This window comes from Callorhinus ursinus, unplaced genomic scaffold, assembly GCF_003265705.2.
Source record: "Callorhinus ursinus isolate GAN/ISIS: 27379988/994484 unplaced genomic scaffold, GSC_fseal_2.0 scaffold17, whole genome shotgun sequence".
Lineage (NCBI taxonomy): Eukaryota > Metazoa > Chordata > Mammalia > Carnivora > Otariidae > Callorhinus > Callorhinus ursinus.
In genome coordinates this window covers 15,506,874-15,530,679 of record NW_027397079.1, presented here as the reverse complement: position 1 = coordinate 15,530,679, position 23,806 = coordinate 15,506,874, and the positions used below count along the sequence as shown (strand labels likewise).

At 43.1% G+C, this 23,806-nt stretch overlaps 1 protein-coding gene across 3 annotated transcripts in view; it reads left to right on the top strand.

Moving 5' to 3' along the window:
- Window positions 1–18,615: 18,615 nt before the first annotated feature.
- ENPP6 (ectonucleotide pyrophosphatase/phosphodiesterase 6) overlaps window positions 18,616–23,806 on the top strand; it is a 116,835-nt gene continuing 111,644 nt past the window's right edge. Inside the window, exons 1-2 of one of the 3 annotated variants that reach the window (XM_073902298.1) lie at window positions 18,835–18,971; window positions 21,933–22,068. In XM_073902298.1, the coding sequence (XP_073758399.1) occupies window positions 21,996–22,068 (73 nt within the window). In that variant the 5' untranslated portion in view covers window positions 18,835–18,971; window positions 21,933–21,995. Of the gene's footprint in view, window positions 18,972–21,932; window positions 22,069–23,806 lie in introns of all 3 variants that reach the window. The other 2 variants (XM_073902299.1, XM_025886230.2) reach the window with 2 other exon arrangements.

Below are 23,806 nucleotides of genomic sequence, written 5' to 3'. Positions count from 1 at the left end.
CTGCAGAATGGGCCCCATTTAAGGATGCAGCTACCTCTTCATGTTTTATACCAAATGCTCAACTCAAGCACATAGCATACCCCAGATAAAAGGAATGGGGCACTAGTGTCCATGGCTCCAGGAACCTGGCATCTAGAGGGCTGCGGTGCCCTGGGTGGATCAGAAGTGACTCCTACGACTTGCTGGCTCGATCCCTGGATCTGAGCTCCTAGAAGCCCTTGTGAATAACAGACTGATTACACTGCTTTGCTCCGAAGTGGACATACAGTGTGCGTTTTTGTTTTTGTTTTAAAGATTTTACTTATTTGACAAAGAGAGAGCACAAGCGGGGAAGCAGAGGCAGAAGCAGGCTTCCGCCTGAGCAGAGAGCCTCACGTGGGGCTCGATCTCAGGACCCTTGGATCCTGACCTGAGCTCCGAAGGGAGACGCTTAACCAACTGAGCGGCCCAGGCGCCCAGGACCTACAGTGTTTAATTCAGGGAGAGCGTGGGCCTCCACAGCCTCCCCCAGGTCTGTGGCAGGCATTGCCAATCCATCACCACACTCCACAGTCGAGCTCGGATGCAGCCTCCGAGCTCCTTCCATCGCAGGTGTACTTGGTTCTTCTCGGAGAAATCACCGATTCTCTCTTCACAGCTGAGTGGGCCTCTGTGTTTGAAGGCCACGTAATAGAAAAACGACAATTTTGGATTTGGCTCTTTGTGAATTCTTTGGGTGTGGATGTTCTGTGTCCCACAAAGCTACTTCAGCTTCTGAGTCCACGGTTAATACCCAGGGAAGGTGACAATCTACTTTACAGTTGCTAGTGAAAGGGGCTGGGTAGTAGCAATATATAGCTGGGCTTACAGAGCAGCCTGGGTTCCCACACAAACAAGATGTGCTGAATCACACCCATGAGTCAACTTTTCTGCACTGGTTTTGAGCCCGGGAATGAAGCTGGAAAAGAGTATTTACCAACCATGCATGCAGAGTGAGAACTTCCACAGCAAAGCCCTCCAAAAAGGCAGCCAAAGCAAATGGCAGCGGGTCCCCACAAAACTCCTGTCGGAACCCCAGCTGCAGGCTCCCCGGAGGCTGGAACGGCACAGATGCGAAGGAGTCCGTCGGGCTCGGGCACTACAAGATCTTGTAACTCCTTCTGGGAAGGTCCCACCCTTAAGAAAGCCTTCCTTAGCCCAGGGGTGGTGACTGGGGTCTTGGAATTTAATGAAAATATAGTGCCGTGCTTTGCAGGTCCAAAGCCTCCAGCTTCCGGGAGACTTCGTTAAGAAAGCCAAAGGTGTGATGCTGCTCCGGGGGGAAGGCTGCTATGAGCAGTGACCACAGGGCCGCCTCCTCTCCATCACAGTCTTGGTTCTCCAGCAGCCTGTGGGGGTGGGGGTGGCAGGTAGGGCTCTTCCGCTCACCCTTGCCTTCAGGCAGTGTGTATAAACTCGGGAGCCTGCCGTGGCTGTCTTCCTGAGGGAGCAGGAGAAGCTGAAGGAAAGCCCTTTGGTGTATGTGTGTGTGTGGGGGGGGGGGTAGGGATAGTTTGGAAGGACATCCCCGGTTTTCCTTGAGGCAGGAGAGAAGGACTCCCCATCCAGTTAAATGGCTAGAAAAGGCTTCTGCCAGAAGCCCTGGGTCTTGCTCTGATGCAAGCCATCACGGAACAGATAAGAGTTGCAGAAACCAAAGTATCACTGTTTGTTATTGTATCAACTGCTTGAAAAGCTAAGAACTCTAGTTTCATAGGAGTTGGAGAGAGCTGGCAGGGACCAACAAGGTTTTTAAGGTTTTTAATCCAACCCGCCCATTCTGTAAGAGAAGAAACCTATTCAGCCTGCTGATGTGCGTACTCCCTGACCAGGTTTAGGGAGAATGGCAAGACTGGCAAGACCGGCCCCTCTCAATGTGGGAAGGAGCACTGAATAACTATCCTCTTGCAGGGGGAATGAGGGGTTGGCGGCGTGTACTCAAAACTGAATCTCAGTCAGATTTGAGTCTTTGGATCCCATGCTACAAGGCTTACTGGTTAGGTCGTTTCTGAATAGATGAATTCAAGGTCTGACAGGATTTCACATTTCCTCCGGGAGAGCAGTTAGGGCACGTATCATTTTCCTATTGCTGCTGTAACAAGGGACTACCAATTTCAGGGCTTCAAACTCTACAAATTTATTATCTTACAGTTCCGGATGTCAGAAATCTAAAATAAGTCTCACAGGGCTGAAACCCAGGTGTTGACAAGGCTGCATTCATTTCTGAGGACTCTCAGGGGGAATCTGTTTCCTTGACCTTTCCACCTCCAGAGGCTGCCCTCATCCCTTGACCCGTGCCCTCTTCCTCCCTCTTCAAAGCCGGGGAAATCTGCCCAGGTTCTTCTCGTTCTCACAGCACATCACTCTGACCTCCTTTCCGATTTCCCTCTTTCACATTTAAATACCCGTGTAATTTCACTGGATGCACCCTGAGAATCCAGGATAGTTTCCCTAGCAACTTTAATTCCATCCACTTTAAGTCCGCTTTGCCACATAACCTGCCTTATACACATGTGCCAGGACATCTTTGGGGGGCCATTTTTCTGTCTAGCCCAGTTTTTCAGGAGCCGTCCCTACAGCAGGCCTTTGGCATCCACATAGTCTTGACCTCTGAAGATTTGAAAGTTCTTGGTTTCAACTGTTTAGGAATGATAGTGAGGGTTCATGACATATGACCATTTGCCATTATACTTCTAGCCTACTGTGCCAAAGCCAGTATCTTACCAGTGAGTGAGCCTAGCCTGCCGCCTAGCTGCAACGTTCCTCTGTTGATTTCATTTAATGAGTTCAGATTCGTTCTCACAATAACCCTTTGAAATTGATATTATCATTCCCGGATTTATGGTGAATACGCTTATGAAATTATATGCTGTTTCCAAACTCTGTTTCTAAATTCAAGGATTATTTACACATTCCCCACAAAAACATACAGGTTTTTATATTCTTAGCGGACCCAGGCTGCCTTGCATGGAGACGAGTCTTAAGAAATCTTTGGACACTAGAGGGAGACAACTCTTTGAAGAACGGAGGCCATTTCTCCTGTCTGTAGGTATACAGGGATGAAAACACTGTTTCTGTTTAAGGACGGTATCTAGGGCTGACCTCGCAGGTGGACAATGACGGGGCAATTCCTGCACTCGCCCCCGGTGCAGACCTCAGTGATCAACATTCACCCTTATGCCCTTGGCTCCTTCTTCCATCGTATTCCATGCCCTCTTAAGCAAGGGTCCTTTTTACCTAGTCACTGGCAGCTTAAAATTTAATAAAATCTTCTCTGTCTTTTCTTCCTGAACGGAAACTTTGTGGAAAGAAAGCCCGATAAGTTGTCAGAACTGACACTATATAAAAACATAGAATCCCAAAGATTTTGAGTCTCCGAGTGCTGCCACGTAGGGTCTAAAATAGGGGCCACTGCTCACCCAGACAAGCCCTGTCGCAACCACGTGTCATCGGACAACAGCGTTCTGAAATGGGAACCATGTACATTTTATGTTATAGGGTTCTGGGTTCCCTGATGCAAGATTTGCTCCTGACATCTCATAGTCTGAAAAATGCAACTTCTGGAATAAAGAGTTTGCTCTCCATGAGGTAGGATGGCTCATATGGTAATCAGGTGAGCCCTGTTGAGGCACTATGGAGGAAAACCAGGCACAGATACCGGATAGTCATGTCAGGAATAGAGTGCCTGCAGACAGGACCCAGTAGGAATGAAACAGAATGACTTTAGCCCAAAGCTCTGTGTGACGGATTTCAGACACTTGAGGGCTTATTAGATAATAACCCATGCCCTCCTCCCTTCCCTCTCTTACACTTTACACAGAAATTCTGATTCGTCCCTGGAAGCATTGTTGCAAAACCACTGTTAGTAATAAGGATGTGCCATATCGCTTATATGTTTTGAGGAGGTAAAAGGGTCTCAATTATGACTGTAGATTTGTAATACATCCTGGAGAAGCCAGTCCTATTATTTTTTAACCATGCCTTAGAAATAGAAAACATGATACATAAATGTAAAAATATGTGGGAATCAAAGGCATTGCAAATAAAATGTATATTCTTTTTAAAATATAGATGGACATACGGAAACAGTACCTAAGCGTGAGGCACATCTCTCGGCCATGACAAAGAGATGCTGAAATAGGATGGCTTAAACAAAACAGAAGTTTACTTATTTTTGTTCTCATTAACTTTCAAAGGTAGAGGAGTGGTTTGGGGCTGGCAGGCTGGCCTTGCTTCACAAGATCATTCAGGAATTCAGGCTGGTGGGACGCTCTGCTATAGAGCTCTCGTCTCTGGATCCACTGTGACTGTTCCTGTGGCTCCCTTTCCTCATCCTATGAGAGGGGGGAAAGAAGTACAGAGTGAACAGTTTTGCCTTTAAAGGGATGTAACTTCTACTCATATCCCAGATCTAGTCACATGGCCTCTCTTGCCTGCAAGGGAGACCGGGGGAGAGGGTCTCAAGCTAGGGAGGCACTATGCCCAGCTAAAACTCAGAAAAGGAGACTAGATGCCAGGGGACAGTTTAGTAGCTCCTGCCACAGTCAGCCTTTCTGGCTACAGACTTACTCAGGCACACCCTTCTTCACGTAGAGAATAAATGCACCCATCCCCCAGGGACACAAGCCAGCGTGTCCTCCAATTCATGGTCCAGGAACTTCAGGCAATGGAGAGTCCTTTGAACAGGTCCAACTGAGTCTCCTTGTGGTCCAATGACGTATCCACCAAAAGACAAGTTGTCCTCCTGCCTACCTCCTCCACAATGGAGTAGGAACAAGGTCACCACATTACAGACTCCCATTCGGGAAATGGCAGGAGAACACACAGCAGTCAGTGCCCGTGGCATTCAGGTCCGGCAGGGTTTGCACAGAGTAATCTCCGTGTCATGATGGGCGGTAGGTTCTGTGATCAGCCCACCTGGTGTCTCCAGCTACCCTCTGGAAGACACTCCCTTGTCCACCATCCTCTCTTGCCCTAGGTCCTCCTGTGGAAGGTTCCTTCTTGTCCACTTTCCTCTTTGGCCACATTTGAAGCAGGTGTGATAAGTCTTTCCCTTTGTCAGGCTGGATGGCGCTCAGCCCCCAATTCCTACCTGTGCATTTTCAAGGGCCTGGGGAATGATTTATGGGTTTGAATCGTCACAGGCTTTTGCCAGGTTTGTGGTTTCTTTGGCAATATAATTCTTTTAAAAATATAAAAAGATGTCAATCTATTTTAGTCTGTCAATTTCATGAGCAAGTAACCACAGTCAAGGATCTTGACTGACATGTAATTATTTTACCTGCAGATTCTGGTCTTTTAATCATTGTCCTCAGAGCTCAGTTCATTTATTTCTCTTGCTACCAAGTAACACTTACCTGGAGACCATCCAAAAAAGTGCGCTCGAGTGGGGAGACACCCCCCCTTAATTGCCTCTCCCCCAAAAGCTCATTGCTACTGCGCTGACATTGCTTCTAGACCTTTTTTTGTGAACAGAGCTATCAGTTTTAAAAGTAATGATATATAAGGATTTTTATTGACATTTTCTTTTCAAATTTTGTGTAGCATGGAGTTTTAGTATCTTTGCTTCTATGATAGTATCTTTCTATATTTGATTTCTGCTATTAGAACCTAAATTTTTCTTTTTTAGTTGGCACAGAAGGTTACATTAGTTTCAGATGTATAGCATAGTGATTCAGCAAGTCTATAATGTTTTGCTATGTTTACCACCAGTAAGAACCTAATATTCTTGAGTCAATTTTGTTAGCTTATGGATTTCTAGAAACTTGGCAATCTTTTCTGTTTTTTTTTTTTTAAGATTTTATTTATTTATTTGAGAGAAAGAGTGAGAGAGAAAAAGCACAAGAGAGGGGAGAGTCAGAGGGAGAAGCAGACTCCCCGCTGAGTGGGGAGCCCAATGACGGACTCAGTCCTAGAACGCTGGGATCATGACATGAGCTGAAGGCAGACGCTGAACCGACTGAGCCACCCAGGTGCCCATCTCCGTTTCCAACTTTATTGACCTTAAGTTGTTCAGGACATCTTATTTAATTTTTTTTTAAAGATTTTATTTATTCATTTAATTGACAGAGAGAGAGACAGCGAGAGAGGGAACACAAACAGGGGGAGGGTCAGAGGGAGAAGCAGGCTTCCCGCCGAGCAGGGAGCCCGATGCGGGGCTCGATCCCAGGACCCTGAGATCATGACCTGAGCTGAAGGCAGTCGCCTCACCAACTGAGCCACCCAGGCGCCCCCATCTTATTTAATTTTTGATCACTACAGGATCTGTACTACTGGCCCTCTTTCTATTTCTGTTGCCGTCTATTTGTGTAGACACACTCTCTCTCAATGTTACTGAGCTTGCCAACTTCTGGTTTTGTTGGTCATCTGTTTTATGTTCTTTTCTATTTCTTTAATTTTGGCTCTTTTTATTTATTTGCTCTTACTTTTGTTGGGTTTATTCTGTTGTTCTACTTCTAATTTCTTGGGTTGGGTACTTAGATCATTAATTTTTAAGCTTTCTTATTTTATAATATAAATATTTAAAGTTATAAATTTCCCTCTAAATACAATTTTAGCTGCATCTGCTTGTTTTATCATGTAGTATCAATATTCTCATTCCACTTTGAATATTTTATAATTCTCATAATGGTTTCTTCTTTATTCATGAATTATTCAGCATTTTTTTTGTTGCCAGACATATGTAATCCAGAGTGCTATCATTAGAGAAATAATTAGAAAGTTATCTTTTTACTGTTGATTTAAAATTTAATTAGGTTGTGGCCAGATAATATGGGCTGCATGGTATCAAATTTTGAAATTTGTTGAGTAGTTTTTTGGTCTATTTTGCATAGATATTCCATGTGTGTTTGGAAAGAATATGAGATATCTTCTTGTTTGCTGCAATGTTCAGTATGCATCCATTAGCGCATCCCTGTTGATTATGCTATTCAAATATGCATCGTTAATGATTTTGAAGCATTGATTATTTGGAGAGGTGTTTTGGAATCTCCCGTTGTGGGGTAGATTTTTAAATTTCTCATAGTTCTGTTAGTTAGTCCTTCATATCTTTGGAGACTATATTGTAAGTTATTAGAACTTTGGAATTGATACATTTTCCTGGCAAACTAAACTTTATTATGCAGCTTCTCTTCATCTCTAGTTGTGATTTTTCCTTAAATTCTATTTTATCTGATATTAATGTGGCCATACCTGTTGATTTTTGTTTAGAATCTGTGTGCTACCTTTTTATTTTCAACATTAGACATAACCTTACATGTTAAATGTTATTCTTATAAATGGCATATAGTTTTATTTTTAAAATTCAGTTTGATAACCTTCATTTTTAAAGGGGAGAATTTAGGCCTAGCACTGGTTGTAAGTAATAGTACACCCGGATTTGTGTCTGTCACCATGTTTTGTTGCCCATGATGTTCCTATTGTTCAACATTTTCTTTTGTGTTCTATCCCTTTTCTTGTTTTTGGGTTGGTTGTTTTCCCTCACTTTTCCCTCCCTCCTACTAGTTTACATTATATATTTTAAATGCATGCTTACAAAATTTACTATGACATATTCAGTTAAAAAGAAAGCCAACAAAGATGACCTTAGGTCTTCTTCACTTACTGTGTAATTGTTGTATTTATTTCTGATTTTAACCCCATGCGGCCTGACTATCAATACTGTTTTCTGTACCAAAGCTTCTTCTGACTTAGGCACATATTCATTATTTTCTTTATTTTTCCTTCCTTCTCGCATCAGAAACCTAATTGGGCCAACTTGCCTCATGTCTAAAGCATATCCTCTAGAGTTTCCTTTGATGAGACTCTGTGAGGCAAACTCTCTCAGTCTTTATGTGTCTGAAAACACTTTTATTGTGCTCCCATTGTTGAAAGTTATTTCCCCTGATTCTAGGTCGATCATTATTTTTTATTGAGCAACTTGACGATATTGTTCCATTGTCTTCTGGCTTCCACTGTTGCCATTAAGAAGTAATTTGTTATTCTACTTTTTATTTCTATTGACTAATCTCTCTTTTTTATCATGTCTGCTTTTTAAGATTTTTTTTTTTTTTTTTTTGTCTTTGGTGTTCTCTAATTTCGCTATGATCTGCCTAGAGGTATATTACTTTTTCCCACCCTCAGCTTTATTGAGATGTAATTGACAAATAAAAATTGTATGTCAATTTAAGGTACACAATGTGATGTTTTTTTTTTTTAAAGATTTTATTTATTTATTTGACAGAGAGAGACACAGCGAGAGAGGGAACACAAGCAGAGGGAGCGGGAGAGGGAGAAGCAGGCTTCCCGCGGAGCAGGGAGCCCGACGTGGGGCTCGATCCCGGGTCCACTGGGATCATGACCTGAGCCGAAGGCAGACGCCTAACGACTGAGCCACCCAGGTGCCCCACAATGTGATGTTTTGATAGATGTGAACACTGTGAAGTGATTACCACAATTGAACTGGTTAACATCCATCATCTTGCATAACAATCATTATTTTCTATGTATGGTGAAAACACTTAAGATTTCTCTTCGCAAATTTCAGATATACGATACGGTATTATTAACTATAGTCACCATGCTGTACACTCAATCCTCAGAACTTATTCATCATGTGTAACTGAAAGTTGTTCCCTTTGACCAACATCTCCCCACTTTCTCCACCCCTCAGACCCCAGCAACCACCATCCTATCCTCTGCTTTTATGAGTTCAGCTTTTTTTAGATTCCACATTTAAGTGAGATCGTGCAGTATTTGTCCTTCTATGTCTGGCTTATGTCCTTTAGCATTATGCCCTCCAGGTTTATCCATAAGTATTACTTTTTATTTACTTATTTGGAACTTATTGGGCTTCCTGAATCAGAAGGCTATGGACCTTTGTCACTTCTGGGCAAGACTTCACTATCACTCTTCCAACATTACCTTGCCCTATTTCCTCCTCTACTTTAGGAATTATGTTTAAATGTTTGGTATCCTCCAAGTCTGACCATGCTTTCATATTTCCTTTCTTTTTTTCTTTCTGTACTGCATTCTGCATTGTTTTCTGAGCTCTGCTTTCCAGTTCATCAGTGCTTTATTCAGCTTTATCTAATTTTCTATTAAAACTTCCTCTAAGTTTGAAATTGTGTTTATTTTACTTTTCAGTTGTGGAATTTCTATTTGGTTCAAGGCAAATTACTTCAACATTTACATAAGCATTATAATTAACATTTACTAATTCCAAGTACCTGTGGTTACTATCAGTTTGGGGTAATTTGAAGCCACATCCTTTGATTGGCATTTACTTGACTACACAAGTAGTGTGCACTGGGGTTCAAACTCACCTGGGGGCTAGATTGTCATTAGGAATTCTCATGGACTTTTCACCCACCAGAATTTCAAGAAAGGCCATTTTCCTTTCTTGTTGTCTCAGAGTGTTGGTGATGGGTTTTTTTGTTTGTTTGTTTTGTTTTTTTGTTTTTAGTGATGGTCTTTCATCTGTTGTATAGAGTCTCTTTTTTATGATTTTGTTAGACTTCCCCTCATCTTTATCTGGCCTAGGATTTGTCTCTTGTTCCTTGCTGGGAATGACACTTTAAAAAGCAGGAAAAATAAAATAAGATAAAAACAGAGAGGAGAACCCTAAGAGACTCTTCTTACCTATAAGAAACAAACTGAGGGTTGCTGGAGGGGAGGAGAGTGGGAGGATGGGGTAAGTGGGTGCTGGTAACTAAGGAGTGCACTCGTTATAATGAGTGCTGGGTATTATATGCAACTGATGAATCACTAAATTCTACATCTGAAAGTAATAATACTCTATATGTTGACTAAATTAAATTTAAATAAAACATTTAAAAATAAATAAGAAATAAAGAGCAAACCTCCAGATAACTAACCTCTTTCTGGCAAGTGTGCTCATGGTGAGAGCTGGTTTTAGCGTTCTGACCAGTCTGGCTTCTTGTGTTCACTTGGTTTGGGGTCCCAGTGATTCCTTTCTTTCTCTTGAGATTATTAGTGCATTTTACAAATATTTTTAAAAGTTACTTGGTAATTTTTTTTAGTTGCTTTCAGCAAGCAGGTCAATCCTGGTATTTATTTAACTCATCATATTCTTAGAAATGACATCACCATCAGGCTCTTTAGAGGTTTTATTTACTTCTATAACCCAATTTTAAAATTCAACTTCAGTTGCAAGCAGCATACATTGACTTGGAATATACATTCTCTGTGATATGCATATCTAGCTCTTATATAACATAAAAGAGTGCTGCACAAATTTTGCATAATGATAGCATTTGGTGTTCAAAATAGTCTGTTTTTAATAAGATAAGCTCTCTGTAATAAATGCATATTTGCAAATTGCTCTGATCCATGGGTATCTTCAGAGAAGGGACTCCCAATAGCTGGACATTTTGGGTCAGCCCTATGCAACAAGGGGAGAGCTTGGGTCAAACCAAGACCAAGCCCTTCTGCCTGGATAAACATAGGCCTAGAGAGCATATCCTTGGGTGATCTGGGCCACTTCTGGCTCCACTTGAACTAGTTCAGGCAGGTGCGTAATTAACATTCTTTAAAAATTTTCAAGGAAGGAAGCTGGAAACTTCTTTCTGGACCCCTCTGGTCATACCTTGGACTGGAAAGAGGTACTCTGTGTGACCTGGTAGCTAGTAGCCTTAGGGGTGGTTGTTGGTGCAAAGATCAGAGTCCGCCTCGGACCCCCTTACGAAGATGGGGTTCATTGGAAGGATAACATGGACTCAGGATGGAGCTGGCAAGGATCCAAGGTGGAAGTAAGACTGGCTACATCCTATTTCTCTCTTTTATGGATATGCAGCATCTCCCACATCTGCTTCTCCTTCTCTCTCTTCATTGGCTCCTCTCTACCACCTTGATCCCTCTGCCTATTTAATGGTTTCTGCTTCTTCCTGGCTTCAGCTTACATATGTCTCTGGCACTGATCCAAGTGCCAGTCCCAGGGAGGGAAATCTTGTGGCCATGTTCATCTTATCCTATGAGGCCTATACAAGCCGTTAGGCCAGATTCCCTTGAGTCACGGGCCCACCCTTGACCAATCAGCTGTGGTTAGGTCATATGGCAGAGTCCACTGACACAAAAATGGTTACTAGGAAGGCTGTCCTCCAGTAGAGGCTGGGGACTGGGCAAGGCCATATAGAAGAGAATACTTCCAAGGGGCTTGGTCCGTCCAAGAGAGGACAAATGCCTATTACTGAGATTTTAAACTAGTATCCTGCAGAGCAAAGGTGGTGATTGCATCCTAACTGACAATCGCATACATGTTTATGGCTTTCCAAATTAGCAACTCATTCCTCCCTCTTGCTAGTTTCTAGGCACCTCTACCTTCTATAGCTTCTCATGGCACTGGGCATTTTATTAGGACATAGGGAGGGCCTGCCCTTTCTGTCTTTCTAACAGTGCTCTACACTGACAAGGCCTCACCAAGCCCCATGGACTAGGAGCAAAGTATATATCCTTACCTAATAACATTTAGAGTTTTCTTCTCCAAAACATCAAGTTATGCCCCTGTCCACAATTCTAGAATTCAAAAAGCTCTGAAAACTTAAAGATTTTAATAACTTACTTGGAGAGAATCCTGATCTTACCTGAACTCACTGGGTGGCATACATTCACCTTGATCTAACATGAAGCTACTTATGGTTTTTATTTATCACACTTAGTGTGAATGTATATACTTTTTCTATAGAAATGTTAACAGACTTGATTGAGCGATGCCTCAGATGCTGCAGGTGTTTATATAATATACTCTATAAGCACCACAATACCTTTTCAAATTAGAAAAACACCTCAATTTCAAAACATAGCTGACCCCAGGTGTTTCAAATAATGGATTGTGGACCTGACCCATTAAAAGCAAGTACATATATTTATTACTATAGATATAAGACAGACAAATAAACAATAAAAGGGAGTTGGAGTGGAAGGAGACACAGAATAAATAAAGTTGAAATCTAAAAAAGCATTAATATGGAAGACGACTCTGCCATTATTTACCTTCGCGTTCCCGTAGGCAAGTTCCTCTACCCACTCGACACTCAGCTTTCTCTTCTCCAAAATGAAGAAATTACAGTTGGATCATTTCTGCAATCCCTTTCATGTTTACATTTATGTAATTCTGTGGTTCTAATTCCTTTTTTCAAAGTAGTTCTTCCCATCTGGCAGCAACCAAGATGTGGCAACATTTCGTCAAGCATTTTCAGTGGAAATGCTACTGCATTGTCCTTTCGCATATCAACGCAGTTAAGTTAGGCTCAAACCTACTCATTGCTTTGACTAACCATTTTTCCAGTTTTCCTTAAAAAAAAAAGAAAAACACTGAACAGTTTCAATTGGTTATAAGTGAGCTTTTACGTGCAACTGTTGCATCATGATTAAATAATTCACTTTACTTCCCTCTGCATACACGATGATTTCTATTTATCCCGCAAAGACATAAAGAGAGAATATTAGGTCATTTGTATAAGAGTATTTGAGCCAGGACTCAGAATTGCTCACTCTTGACGGGTGTGCTGAGATCACTTCCCTAGTTCTATTTTGAAGATAAAATTCCTTTGTTACCTTGGATCATGGTTTGAATTAGGTTAACTTCTCTCTTTTTTTTCTGATTTATATGATGAGGTGATTGCTTAAAGATGGCAATTCTCCGACAGTACCGATCCTGATAAATGGTACCACTCTGTCATGTAAGGCAGAACCTTGGGATTCATCCAGGACCTTTCCCTCTCCCTTACCACCCACGTGTTCAATTAATCACCAAGACCTGCTGATTTTTTTGGAAAAAAAACTCAAACTCTGTTTCTGGTCTACAGAAAATCTGAGAGCATAATATAAATGACACCCCTGTACCAACCTTCAGGTTTGTGAAATTGTAGCATTTTGTCACAAATCTATAAACCTCAGGTTTTTGTTTTGTTTTTTTTTTAAATAAATATAATATGACAGACAAAGGTGAAGCCCCCAGTGTACCTCTCTCTTTTCCAGAGGAAACCTCAATTTTGGTGTTTATAATTTCCTCGATGTTGGTACGATTATATGTTGTGCTGCATGTTTTAATGTTAATATTTTATATTGTTTGTATCCACCTGCAGTTTGTTTTTCCCATTCATCGTTGTTCTTGAGATCTATCCAAGACATTTAAGTCTACACTCGTTCCCCTCTTCTCCGCGGGAGATACGTGCCGAAATCAACTCTATATATACTATGTTCTTTCCTTTACGTACACATCTCTGATGAAGTTTAATTTATAAATTAGGCACAGTAAGAGATGAACAACAACAACTAACAATGAAATAGGACAATTATAACAGCGTGCTGTAATACAAGTTGTGTGAATGTGGTCTCTCCCTCTCGAAATATCTTACTGTCCTGTATTCTTCCTTCTTCCTGTGATGTTGGGGAATGATAAGATGCCTCCCTGACGAGACAAAGTGAGGTGAATGGGGTAGGTGTTGTGACCTTCTGATACCATGTCAAAAGGAAGAGCTTCTGCATCCTGACCACGGGTGACCATAGGTAACAAACTGTGGAAAGCGGAACTCAGATGGGGGAGGGGGGACTGCTGGGGTTCATTCTTTTGGACAGCTCTATTGGGTTCTATTAGACAAATGTTGATGTCACTTATTCATACTATCGCTAATGGATGTTTAGATTGTTTCTAATTTTTTTTTTTTTACCATTAGATACTGCTGCAATAAACATCCATGGACCTGGATCCTTGCACAAACAGGTGTGTGAGAGCTCCTCTAGGGATCAGTGGGGGTGTAGTACCAGTGTCTGCACACTAGTGTGTTGCAGAACGATTATTTTTCTTAGCCCACTTTTTTTGGCCACAGGGTTATAAGCTTCCTCTTTTTGGAACCACTGAAACAAATCTTTTGATGCTATAGACAATCTTCTTGCCTGTTTCAGTAAGAAGACTTAGAAGTGTTACCATGACAAGATGCAGAGTCGGTATGCATGTATTTGTGGTAACATTCACTCCCAGCTCCCAAACGAAGGGCAGTTGGGACTCCATTGTTCTGTGTTCTCAAAAGCACTTTTATCTTCCCAAGATTCCTGTTATTGATGACCAGTCTTCTAGTTTCAATTTAATTTTTTTAACTTTTTATTTTGAAAAAATTTTAGACTTACTGAAAAGTTGCAGAAATAACGTAGAGTGTTCCCATAAGCCCTTCACCTAACTTCGCCTAAGGTTAGCATTGTTATGTGTCCACAGTACAGTTATCAAACCTAATGTTGGTACAGAAGCATTAACTAAACGACTTTATTTGGATGTGCCCCTTTTCCCTTAATGTCTCTTTCTGTTCCAGGGTCCCATCCAGGGTCCTAGGTTGTATTGCAGTTAGTTGTCACGTTGCCTCAACTACCTCTGTTTTGTGACCCGTGTCTTGGTCTTCCCTTCTTTTTCATGACCTTGACATTCTTAAGGAGTACTTGATAGTTATCCTGCAGACAATCCCCCAACCTGGGTTTGTCTGGTGTTCTGCTCACGATTAGATTGGGGTTATGGGTTTTTGGAAAGAACACCTTGCAGAGCGAAGTGCCTGTCTCATTGTATGAGATGGCGGGGGGGTACATGATGTCCCCATGACATCACTGGTGATATTAACCTCCATCACTCGGGTAATGTTGGGTTTGCCAGATTTCTCCACCGCAAAGTTACTTTTCCCTTTCCCTATTCTGTCCTTTGGAATTGAGTCTCTAGGTCTGGCCTAACCTTGATGGGGAGGAAGTAGGGATCAAGTTCCACGTCCTGGAGTGAGGGTATCAACGGGTATTGTTTGAAATTCTTCTGTAAGGAATATTTGTCACTTCTCACCTATTTATTTGTTTATTCAATTATTCATTTATACAGTATGGACTTGCATAGTTATTTTGTACTTTGGGTCAATATGCCAATATTGCATTGCTTAGTTCATGATTTAGGTTGTTCTGGATTTGGCCACTGGGAGCCCTTTCAGCTTGGCTCCCATGTCCCTTTGACATGCCCTGTCCTTTCGTTCTTTTGATCACTTCCTTACTTTTTTTTTTTTTAAAGATTTTATTTATGTATTTGACAGAGAGAGACACAGCGAGAGAGGGAACACAAGCAGGGGGAGTGGGAGAGGGAGAAGCAGGCTCCCCGCCGAGCAGGGAGCCCGATGCGGGGCTCGATCCCAGGACCCCGGGATCATGACCTGAGCCGAAGGCATACACTGAACGACTGAGCCACCCAGGCGCCCCAGATCACCTCCTTACTTAATTCCACGAAGCTTATTCCATCAGTGGCTGTTGCCTGTGACAGTTATGTCTGTAGTGTCCTAATGGTGATTTTCTACTTCCCCCCTCACTTCAATCAAGATAAATGAAAGCTACTTAGGATTTATTCTTTTTTTCTTTTACACAGGCTTTGATTCCTCTCCCTAATTGCAAAAATTGAATGTATTCCCCCCAAAATATGGGACTCTAAAAGAGAGCTGGGCTTGAATTTCCATCCTGACACTTCGGGCTATTTGGCGTTAGGCGTCTCTGAGCCTTCCATTTCCTTTGTATCGCAGAGGTCTAAATACCCACCTAATAAAATTATCAGAAAGTCTAAATGAATGATTGCATTTAAGTTCTTAATACCAAGGAAGGCGGGTATTGTCATCCTTGCTTGCACCAACACTGTTACTGCCCCACACGACCTCCAGAGCCTGTTTTCTAACATGCAAACTCTGATGATGTCCCGACAGTGCTCAGCTTTGTCTGCAGCTGCTTGGCACTGTCAGCGGTGTTTTCTGAGCCTGGCCTTTGACCAGAATCAAATGAGGAACTTTGAAAGCCGTAGGTTAACTCAGTCTTACCGATGCGGATTTTGGTGGGGTAGGTCCAGCCCTCATCTGTACTCTGGAGAGGTGAGCCCGGGGGGTTCACCGCAGTAGGCGTGAGTCTGGGGCCAGGTCCAAAGGCTAACGGTGGTTGTCACTCAGGAGCTGCTGACAGTAGTCAAGAGAGGATCCCTGCCCCTGACCTTGAGACTGCAAGGTAGTGCCAACGCGTGAGATGAGGAGTCAGGCTAATAATTTCTAGATGTTCCACTTAGCCACACGTGTCCTCCCGCTTAGTCAGCTGCCTTTTAGAGAGAGAGTCTGTTCTTGGAGAACTTTTTCATTTAAAAAGTGCACAAAGACTACTTTTCTGGTGGGAACAAATAGAATGATTATTGTATGCCCTTTCTCTAATACCGCCTTGGACTCCTTTTCACCTTTAACTTGCCAGAGCACGCTCTCTCTCTCTCTCTCTCTCTTTGATTCAATACACATAGATATATTACAAAATGATTATCCTAATAAGGTTAGTTAACACCTCCATCACCTTACATAATTACTGTTTTGGGTTTTGTGTGTGTGTGTGTGTGGTGATAACACTGAAGATGTACTCTTTTTACAACTTTCAAGTATATGATTAAATATAGTCACCATACTGTACCTTAGGTCCTGGAACTTATATATCTCACAACTGGCAGTTTGTATCCAACATCTCCCCATTTCCCCCACCCCTCAACCCCCGGCTACCACCGTTCTACTCTCTGTTTCTATGGTTTTGGTTTTTTTTTTTAGATCCCACACACAAGTGAGAACATACAAGTATCTGTCTTTCTCTGTCTGACTTACTTTGCTTAGCAAAACGCCCTCAAGGTGCATCCATATTGTTGCAAGTGGCAGGATTTCCTTCTTTCTCATGGCTAAATAATATCCTATTGTATATATATATATACATACCACGTCTACTTTATCCGTTCATCTGTCGATGGACCCTTAGGTTGTTTCCATCTATTGGTTATTGTGAATAATACTGCAGTAAACACGGGGACGCAGCTAGCTCTTTGGGAAAGTGATTTTATTTCCTTCTGTATATCCTCACCAACGCTTGTTATTTTTCATCTTTCTGGGGCTAGCCATTCTGACAGGTGTGAGGTGATAGCTCATTGTGGTTTTGATTTGCATTTCTCTGATGGTGAGTGGCATTGAGCATCTTTTTATGTACCTGTTGGCCATCTGGATGTCTTCTTTGGAAAAATGACTATCCAGGTCCTTAGCTGGGAAGGACCTGGAAGCTTCTGTCACTTTTCAGAGGAGAAACCTGACGCACGGAAAGGCAACTTTCTCAGAATCACACAGCTGCATAATGCCAGAAGCCAGGCCATGGAATCCTGTCTTCTGCCTGCAAGCCTTCGGTTCTTTTCTTCCACGTCATCTTCCTCTCCATGGAGGCGAGGCCCCAGAGTGCTGACAGATCTGGGCAACACACTCCTGAGAGCTCATGCATGTCACTAGCAAGACCTGGAACAGCTCTCGACACAAAGGTGGTTCCAGATCCTGGAGGAGATTTTCTGTTTTTCTGCATTGTCTGGGTTAAACCACTGTGACAAATGACCTTATAGCATTGTCAACCTTCGAAAAACAAGTAGCAAGAAGTGCTCATTCTGAAGTATTAGGTGCTGATAACCACTTCCAAACAAGATCCTCCAGATAACAAACACATAGACTTTGGACCACAAGACCTGGGGCAGTTAATATTAACCACATTTTCTGATCTATTGTCTTTTAGCTTTTATTTCCAATCTTTCCCAGGCCAGAAGGTAAAAGATTAGGAGGAGTCTTACTGTAGGCAATGCTGGGATTTGGTTTGAATTCTATCCTATATGTTTCTTTCTTTTCTCGTATGTTAGTATGTATATTAAAGGGGCTTATTTACAATAAGTTATTGACCTAAAACTTTAGAGAAATTGTATACACATGATCATAAAACAATAAGATCATCATAAAACAAGATAGGCCACATCACCAGTGTCCCCACCCAGACACGTCCCAGCAGTGCCAGTGCGGCCTTCGCGAGCCTCTGAGGACCTGTGGACTCAGGGAGATGTAATCTGCTCAGGTTGTTGAGGCAGATGAGGAGTGAAGCAGAGGAAAGTGGATACGCCATGTATGCTCATCCTTAAAATTCGGAGTCCTTAACCTTTCCCCAAGTGAGCCCAGGCCGCCCCTCCCCCAAAGGGCGAGAACCACCTCCTCCTGCAGATGGGTTTGGACACCAGCAACTTGAAAAACAGGACAATAAACACTGTAGATAGATGCATAGGGAAAAAAAATAAGTGGCTAAGACCTAGACAACTAATTTGCCTTTAAATGTGATGGTGACAGAGACACTGCTGAAAAGTTCACAAATGTGCCCACCTAATTTTATCATCTCTTGTTTCTATCCGGGATGAAGAGGTTCGTGTTACTAAATTTGAAGTGAAAAGGTCAGTCGGAGAGTTTAAATTGGGCAGAGGCGCGGGATAGCAGCAAATTAAGATTGTCCTTTTCTTGGGCCCCACCCCTTTGGTTAGCCCGACAGCAAAGTTAGTGTGGGCTTCCGTCATCTTCTAAAATTCTACCTCTCTGTGGGTGCCTGTATTTCTGGAACACTCACCCAAAATAATAAGATTGCCCTGTCTCCCCTGGTGTTGATTCTGGGTTGTGTGGGGGACCCGGCTACTCCGAAGGAGTTGGACTCCGGACTTTCTAGTAAAGGATGAGCATAGATGTTTTTAAAAGGGGGTGCTGTACCTTTAAATTCTGAAAGTGAACTTGGCTCAGGAAGGCCAGCAGTCAAGGTCCAGCCCCTGGAAGAGAGAATAGCTCCAGATTCTCCATCCTCGGTCTTTGCAAGAGGAGGGCTGGCACAGCCCGGCGGGCGGGCTCCTGGCAGTATGGCAGTGAAGCTCAGGGCCCTCCTGCTGGTGCTCGCGCTCGGCCTGGCGCAGCCAGCCGCTGCCGGCCGGAAGCTTCTGGTGTTTCTGCTGGATGGTTTTCGCTCAGACTACATCAGTGATGAGGCCCTGGAGTCCTTGCCTGGTTTCAAAGAGATCGTGAGCCGGGGAGTAAAAGTGGATTACTTGACCCCCGACTTCCCCAGTCTCTCTTACCCCAATTACTACACCCTAATGACTGGTGAGTACTGTGTCCTCTTCTGGGTGGTGTGGGGGGGCGGGGACTGGAGTCCAACGGGGAACAGCTCCTGGCAATGAAGTCTGCTTTCACCGTTTGGGTTTCCCTAGCTCTTTGGGACACCAAAGTTCTTGGCTGAGACTTCTTTTTCACAGTAGTGCTGTTCTCCAAAAGTTATCTCAAGGACCTGTTTGGGTGAGGAGAACAGAGAACTACACGAATAGATGATGTTAAAAGTCCTTATTTGTGTCACAAATAAAAATTCTAGTTAACTCCGTACTTTCTACGTTCAAGCTAAAAAGTCAACAGGTCTTCGTGGATTTGTACCGAATTCCTTCTGTCCCTTTGCTCGGCAGTCATCTGTCATCCTGGAGGTGTTTTGGCTGGTTTATCAATGTGCTAGACTATGAAAATTACGAATGGGATTCCTGGCTTGCGTGGAGAGAATTTGTAGGTCATATCCTGAAGTATTACTTCGCAATGCCACTTGCCCTTCTTTTGCCTTCTTGGGCCAAGTAAAATGACATGGAGGAGAAAAAAAATTGTTTTGTAGTTCAGATTCCCATCTTTAACTTTTTGTATCTGTTAAAACAAAACAAAACAAAACAAAACAAAACAAAACAAAACCCCAGCCAAGCAAAGCACGCTTGGGTTTGGGAAGCTGATTTTTGCCTAAAAATGATCTTCATCAGGGATCGCCAGAACGCCAAATGTGATTCCACAAATTCAGTCCTCTCTCTGTGCTATAGAACATACTTTCTGCTCTCACAGTTGGATTCCCAGCTTCCAGTTTGTTTTTTAGCTAACCTTTGTAAGGGCCAGCAAGAGGCTCTCAGAAAGAATTTAGCAAACTGTCCAGGGAGGCTGTTAAGAATGCGCTTGTTATTGCTGCTTATGCAGGACTTAGCTCCGTGCTCTGAGCACAGGGAAAACTCTATAAATTATCTTAACAGGAAGAGGGTGAGAACTCTTGGATCTCATTATGGATCTCCACACAGAGGCAAACCCAAAGGAGTCTAGAAAGACAAATTGATATCTCTGACTTCATGCGTGGGTACTGGATGCATGTGTACATAAAAATGCTGTAAAATTAAGGTGGGGGAGATACTTTGGAGAATTAGAAATGAGAGCATGGGGAGAAAAAAACCCAGACGGCACAAAGGCAAAGAATTCACTTGCTTATTTTTTAATTTCCCCCAACAAATAAACAAGCAGCCTCTGTAAGATAAAGAAGATGAACAAAAGTCCTCTCGTCCTCACTTGGCATGCTTCTCCCCTTGCAGGGAGCTGGTTCGCAGGCTGCTGGGTCACACACAGATGTTATTGTGTGTCACAGCCTGACTTCAGTTCTGTCCCGTGGAGTTTCGCACCCCCAGACCACCCCCACTCCAGTTGTCTTTCAGAGCTCTGGCTGGGAGACCCAATTCATAAAGTGCCACGTGCAGTTTTCTCCGTTCCCAGTGGAAAAATGAACAAAATCCGTTTGAGAAAGCCGGGCTCCAGTGAGTAAAAGGGGACCATGAGAGCCTCCACAGAGAAACCAAGCCAGTGGCATGGCCTTTTGATTGTCAGACCCACATTCCTGATATTGGCACAAGGAATAAATGGCACAGAGCGTCAGTCATGCGGTGACACACTTTCTTCTCAGGCTAGGGGTGTTTTCACTTGTCTACTCATGATGGAAGAGCCCTTTCCATGGTGGGACAGGCAGAGCCCATGAGTGTCTGGCAATGATCTCACCTTCATGGTCAAACTGAGGCTAGCCTGAGGAAGCCACAAGAGCTCCATATGCATTCTGCCTGAATATTTTTAGATGGTAAGATGTATTATTTGAAAGGCTTACTTACGTTGGCTTTCTCTCTTTTATAGAAGCGATATTTTTTAAAAGATGTATTTATTTATTTGAGAGAGAGAGAGCATGAGCGGGAGGGGCAGAGGGAGAAGGAGAGAGAATCTCAAGCAGACTCCGCACCGAGTGCGGAGCCCCACATGGGGCTCGATCTCATGACCCTGAGATTGCCACCTGAGCTGAAACCAAGAGTCGGATGCCTAACCGACTGCACTACCCAGGCGCCCCTATGGAAGCAATATTGTACACAGAATGGCTCATGTTCATGCGCACATGTCTTTGGGTTTGTATCGTACCTACTGAGGGAAAGTATGGCTTGGAGCCGGACTGGGGGCCGGGAGGTGCTAGACCATGAAGCTGGTATCATCTCCATTGCCCTGGAACTGACTCAGGGCTACATTTAGACTTTTCCTCCCAATAGCCATGCTTAGTTTTCCACTTGATGTTGAAAAATTCCTCTGTTTTCATTTAAGGAAGGATATAGCCGTTGGGAATTGTACTTAAACATATGGTTTGAGCATTTGAGCATTTTATGAATCGACAAAAGAAGCACGCTGGATCCTTTTGGTACTAAAAGATATACTGTTATAAGGGTCATCGGAATTCCTAAGAGAGACTATGATCTCACTTCATTACATGAATTACTGCTCACAAGACATAAAGCCTTTGGTGTTCTTATCTTTGCATAATGAGGAATACTAGGTTATTGGCCTTGGAGCTGGAAAAACTTGGCTGGAGTCCTCTCGGGGTCAGGATGGTGTCGGACAACTTCGGGCAGCCCAGTGCAGTGCCCTGAGCCTGTTTCCTCAGCTTCCAGGTCCCAAGTTAGGCCAGGATCTCAGGTGCTGCCAGATGCAGACATGAAAATGAGCAGTGCGTAGGGAATTAGAAAATGTTACGACTGGCAACTCTCGGGAGGCCTAAATATAAGAAACAAAACAAATGACTGAAATTCTAGAGAGGAGAATTTTTTGGGAAGCCACATGGACAGTGATGGGGACTGAACAGTCGCAGGATGCATGAGGAACCTGGGAAATCATCTAGCCCAGTCATTGACATGAAGCCCCTGCAGCTGATTTTTTTTTTTTCTCCTTCAAAATATACACTGACATCAGGACAACTGTGAACAAAATCTCAAAAGTGACCAAGAAGATCCATCAAACAACTGATTGCTGGGGATGCACAGAATCTTAAAACAGGGTCTTTCATCCGGGGAGCCCACAGTCAAGTTGAGAAGGAGAGACACATCAGGTACCTACTGATACTCTGAGATGAATGAAAAGGGCTGAATTGTTTCCCTCCAGAATTTATGTGTTGAAGTCCCAACCCCAAGTAGCTCAGCATGTAATGTATACAGTAAAGACTGTAAAGATAGAGTCTTTAAAGAGGTGAGTAAGTTGAAGGGAGGCTGTCAAAGAGGGCCCAATCCAATCTGACTGATGTCCTTTCAAAAGAGGAAGAGACACCAAGAAGAAATGTCCTCAGAGAAAAGGCCATGTGAGGAAACGGTGAGAAGGCACCATCTGCAAGCCAAGGAGAGAGGCCTCACCAGAGGTGAAACCTGCTGGCACCTTGACCTTGGAGTTCTGGAGGCTGGTGGTCGGAAATCAAGGTGTTGGCAGAGCCATGCTCTCTTGGGAAACTCCAGGGGAGAATCTCTTTCATGATTTTCTCTTAGCTTCTAGTGTTGCCAGCAATCCTTGATATTCCCTGGCCCGTAGATGCATTGATGTCTTACTCTAGTCTCTGCCTCTGTTGTCTCATGGTGTTCTCCCTGTGTATCTCTGTGTCTCTTCTCTTCTTACAAGGACACCAGTTATATTGGATTAGGGCCCATCCTAATGACTTCATTTTAACTTGAATACGTCTGCAAAGACCTTGGTTCCAAATAAGGTCACAGTCACCAGTACTATGGGATAGAACGTCAACATGGTTTGGGGGAACACAATTCAACCCTTAACACACGGTAGAGTGGAAAGAGCTGTGAATTTGTTGCAGAAGACCTGATTTCATCTATTCTGTCACCTCTTACCTTTCAGAATTTGAGTAAGTTCTTTGAATATTGTCCATCAGTCGAATGGAGAAAGGAAAACTAACCCAGCAGGCTGGTTGGAGGACAGAATGGGACACCTCGTGTAAAGCCACCATTATAAAACCTGAACCTATTACGCACTTTATCACTAAGATTAGGCTAAATTATGTTGTCGTAACAAGCTGTATCAGAGGCTTACAACCAAGGTTTATCTCTCACTCGTGTACACGGACCTTAAGGTCTAACTCTGCCCCATTTCCTCTTCATTTTGAGACCCAGGCTGAAAAAGCAACTTCTATATGAGGCGTGCTGCTCACATGGCTAAGGGAAAAGGAACGTGGCAGAATGACGTGGCAGTGCTTAGAACCTCCGCTCAAAGTGGCACAAGTCACATCCCCTCATTCCATTGGCCAAAGCAAATTATGTTGCCAAGCTTGATGCCAGTAGGTCAGGGATGCATAATCCTCTCACAGTGGGGACAGGAATTGCCTGGAACATTAATGCCGTGTATCACACACACCGAACGGGTACTAGTTGCATTTTATAGGAAGCTTGTGGGGCTTTGTGAGAAGGAATGCCATAGAGATAAGGGTCCGCAATGCAAGGGAGGGAAGTATTATTGGGAGTTACACTGGGCTTGACCATTTCCATTTAGTTCCATCTAGAACTAAACATTGAAAGATGAGTGGCAAGATTTTTTAGCAGGAGATGCATTTTAGGCCAGATCTTAAGAAAAAAAAAAGAAAAGAAAGAAATCCATGAAGTCTGCGAGATGTGAGGGCCACAGTACAAGCAAATCAGAGAGGCCGAACAAGGCAGGTGAAGGGGCACTAAACCTATTCACCACCTGGGTGTGGGTTGAAGGGCTAGAGGTGAATTTGGAGGAAAAAAAAAAAAAGTCATGCAGTTGATGGAAGGCTCTGAAAGCTGAATTGAAAATAACCCAGTAGGCTCCTC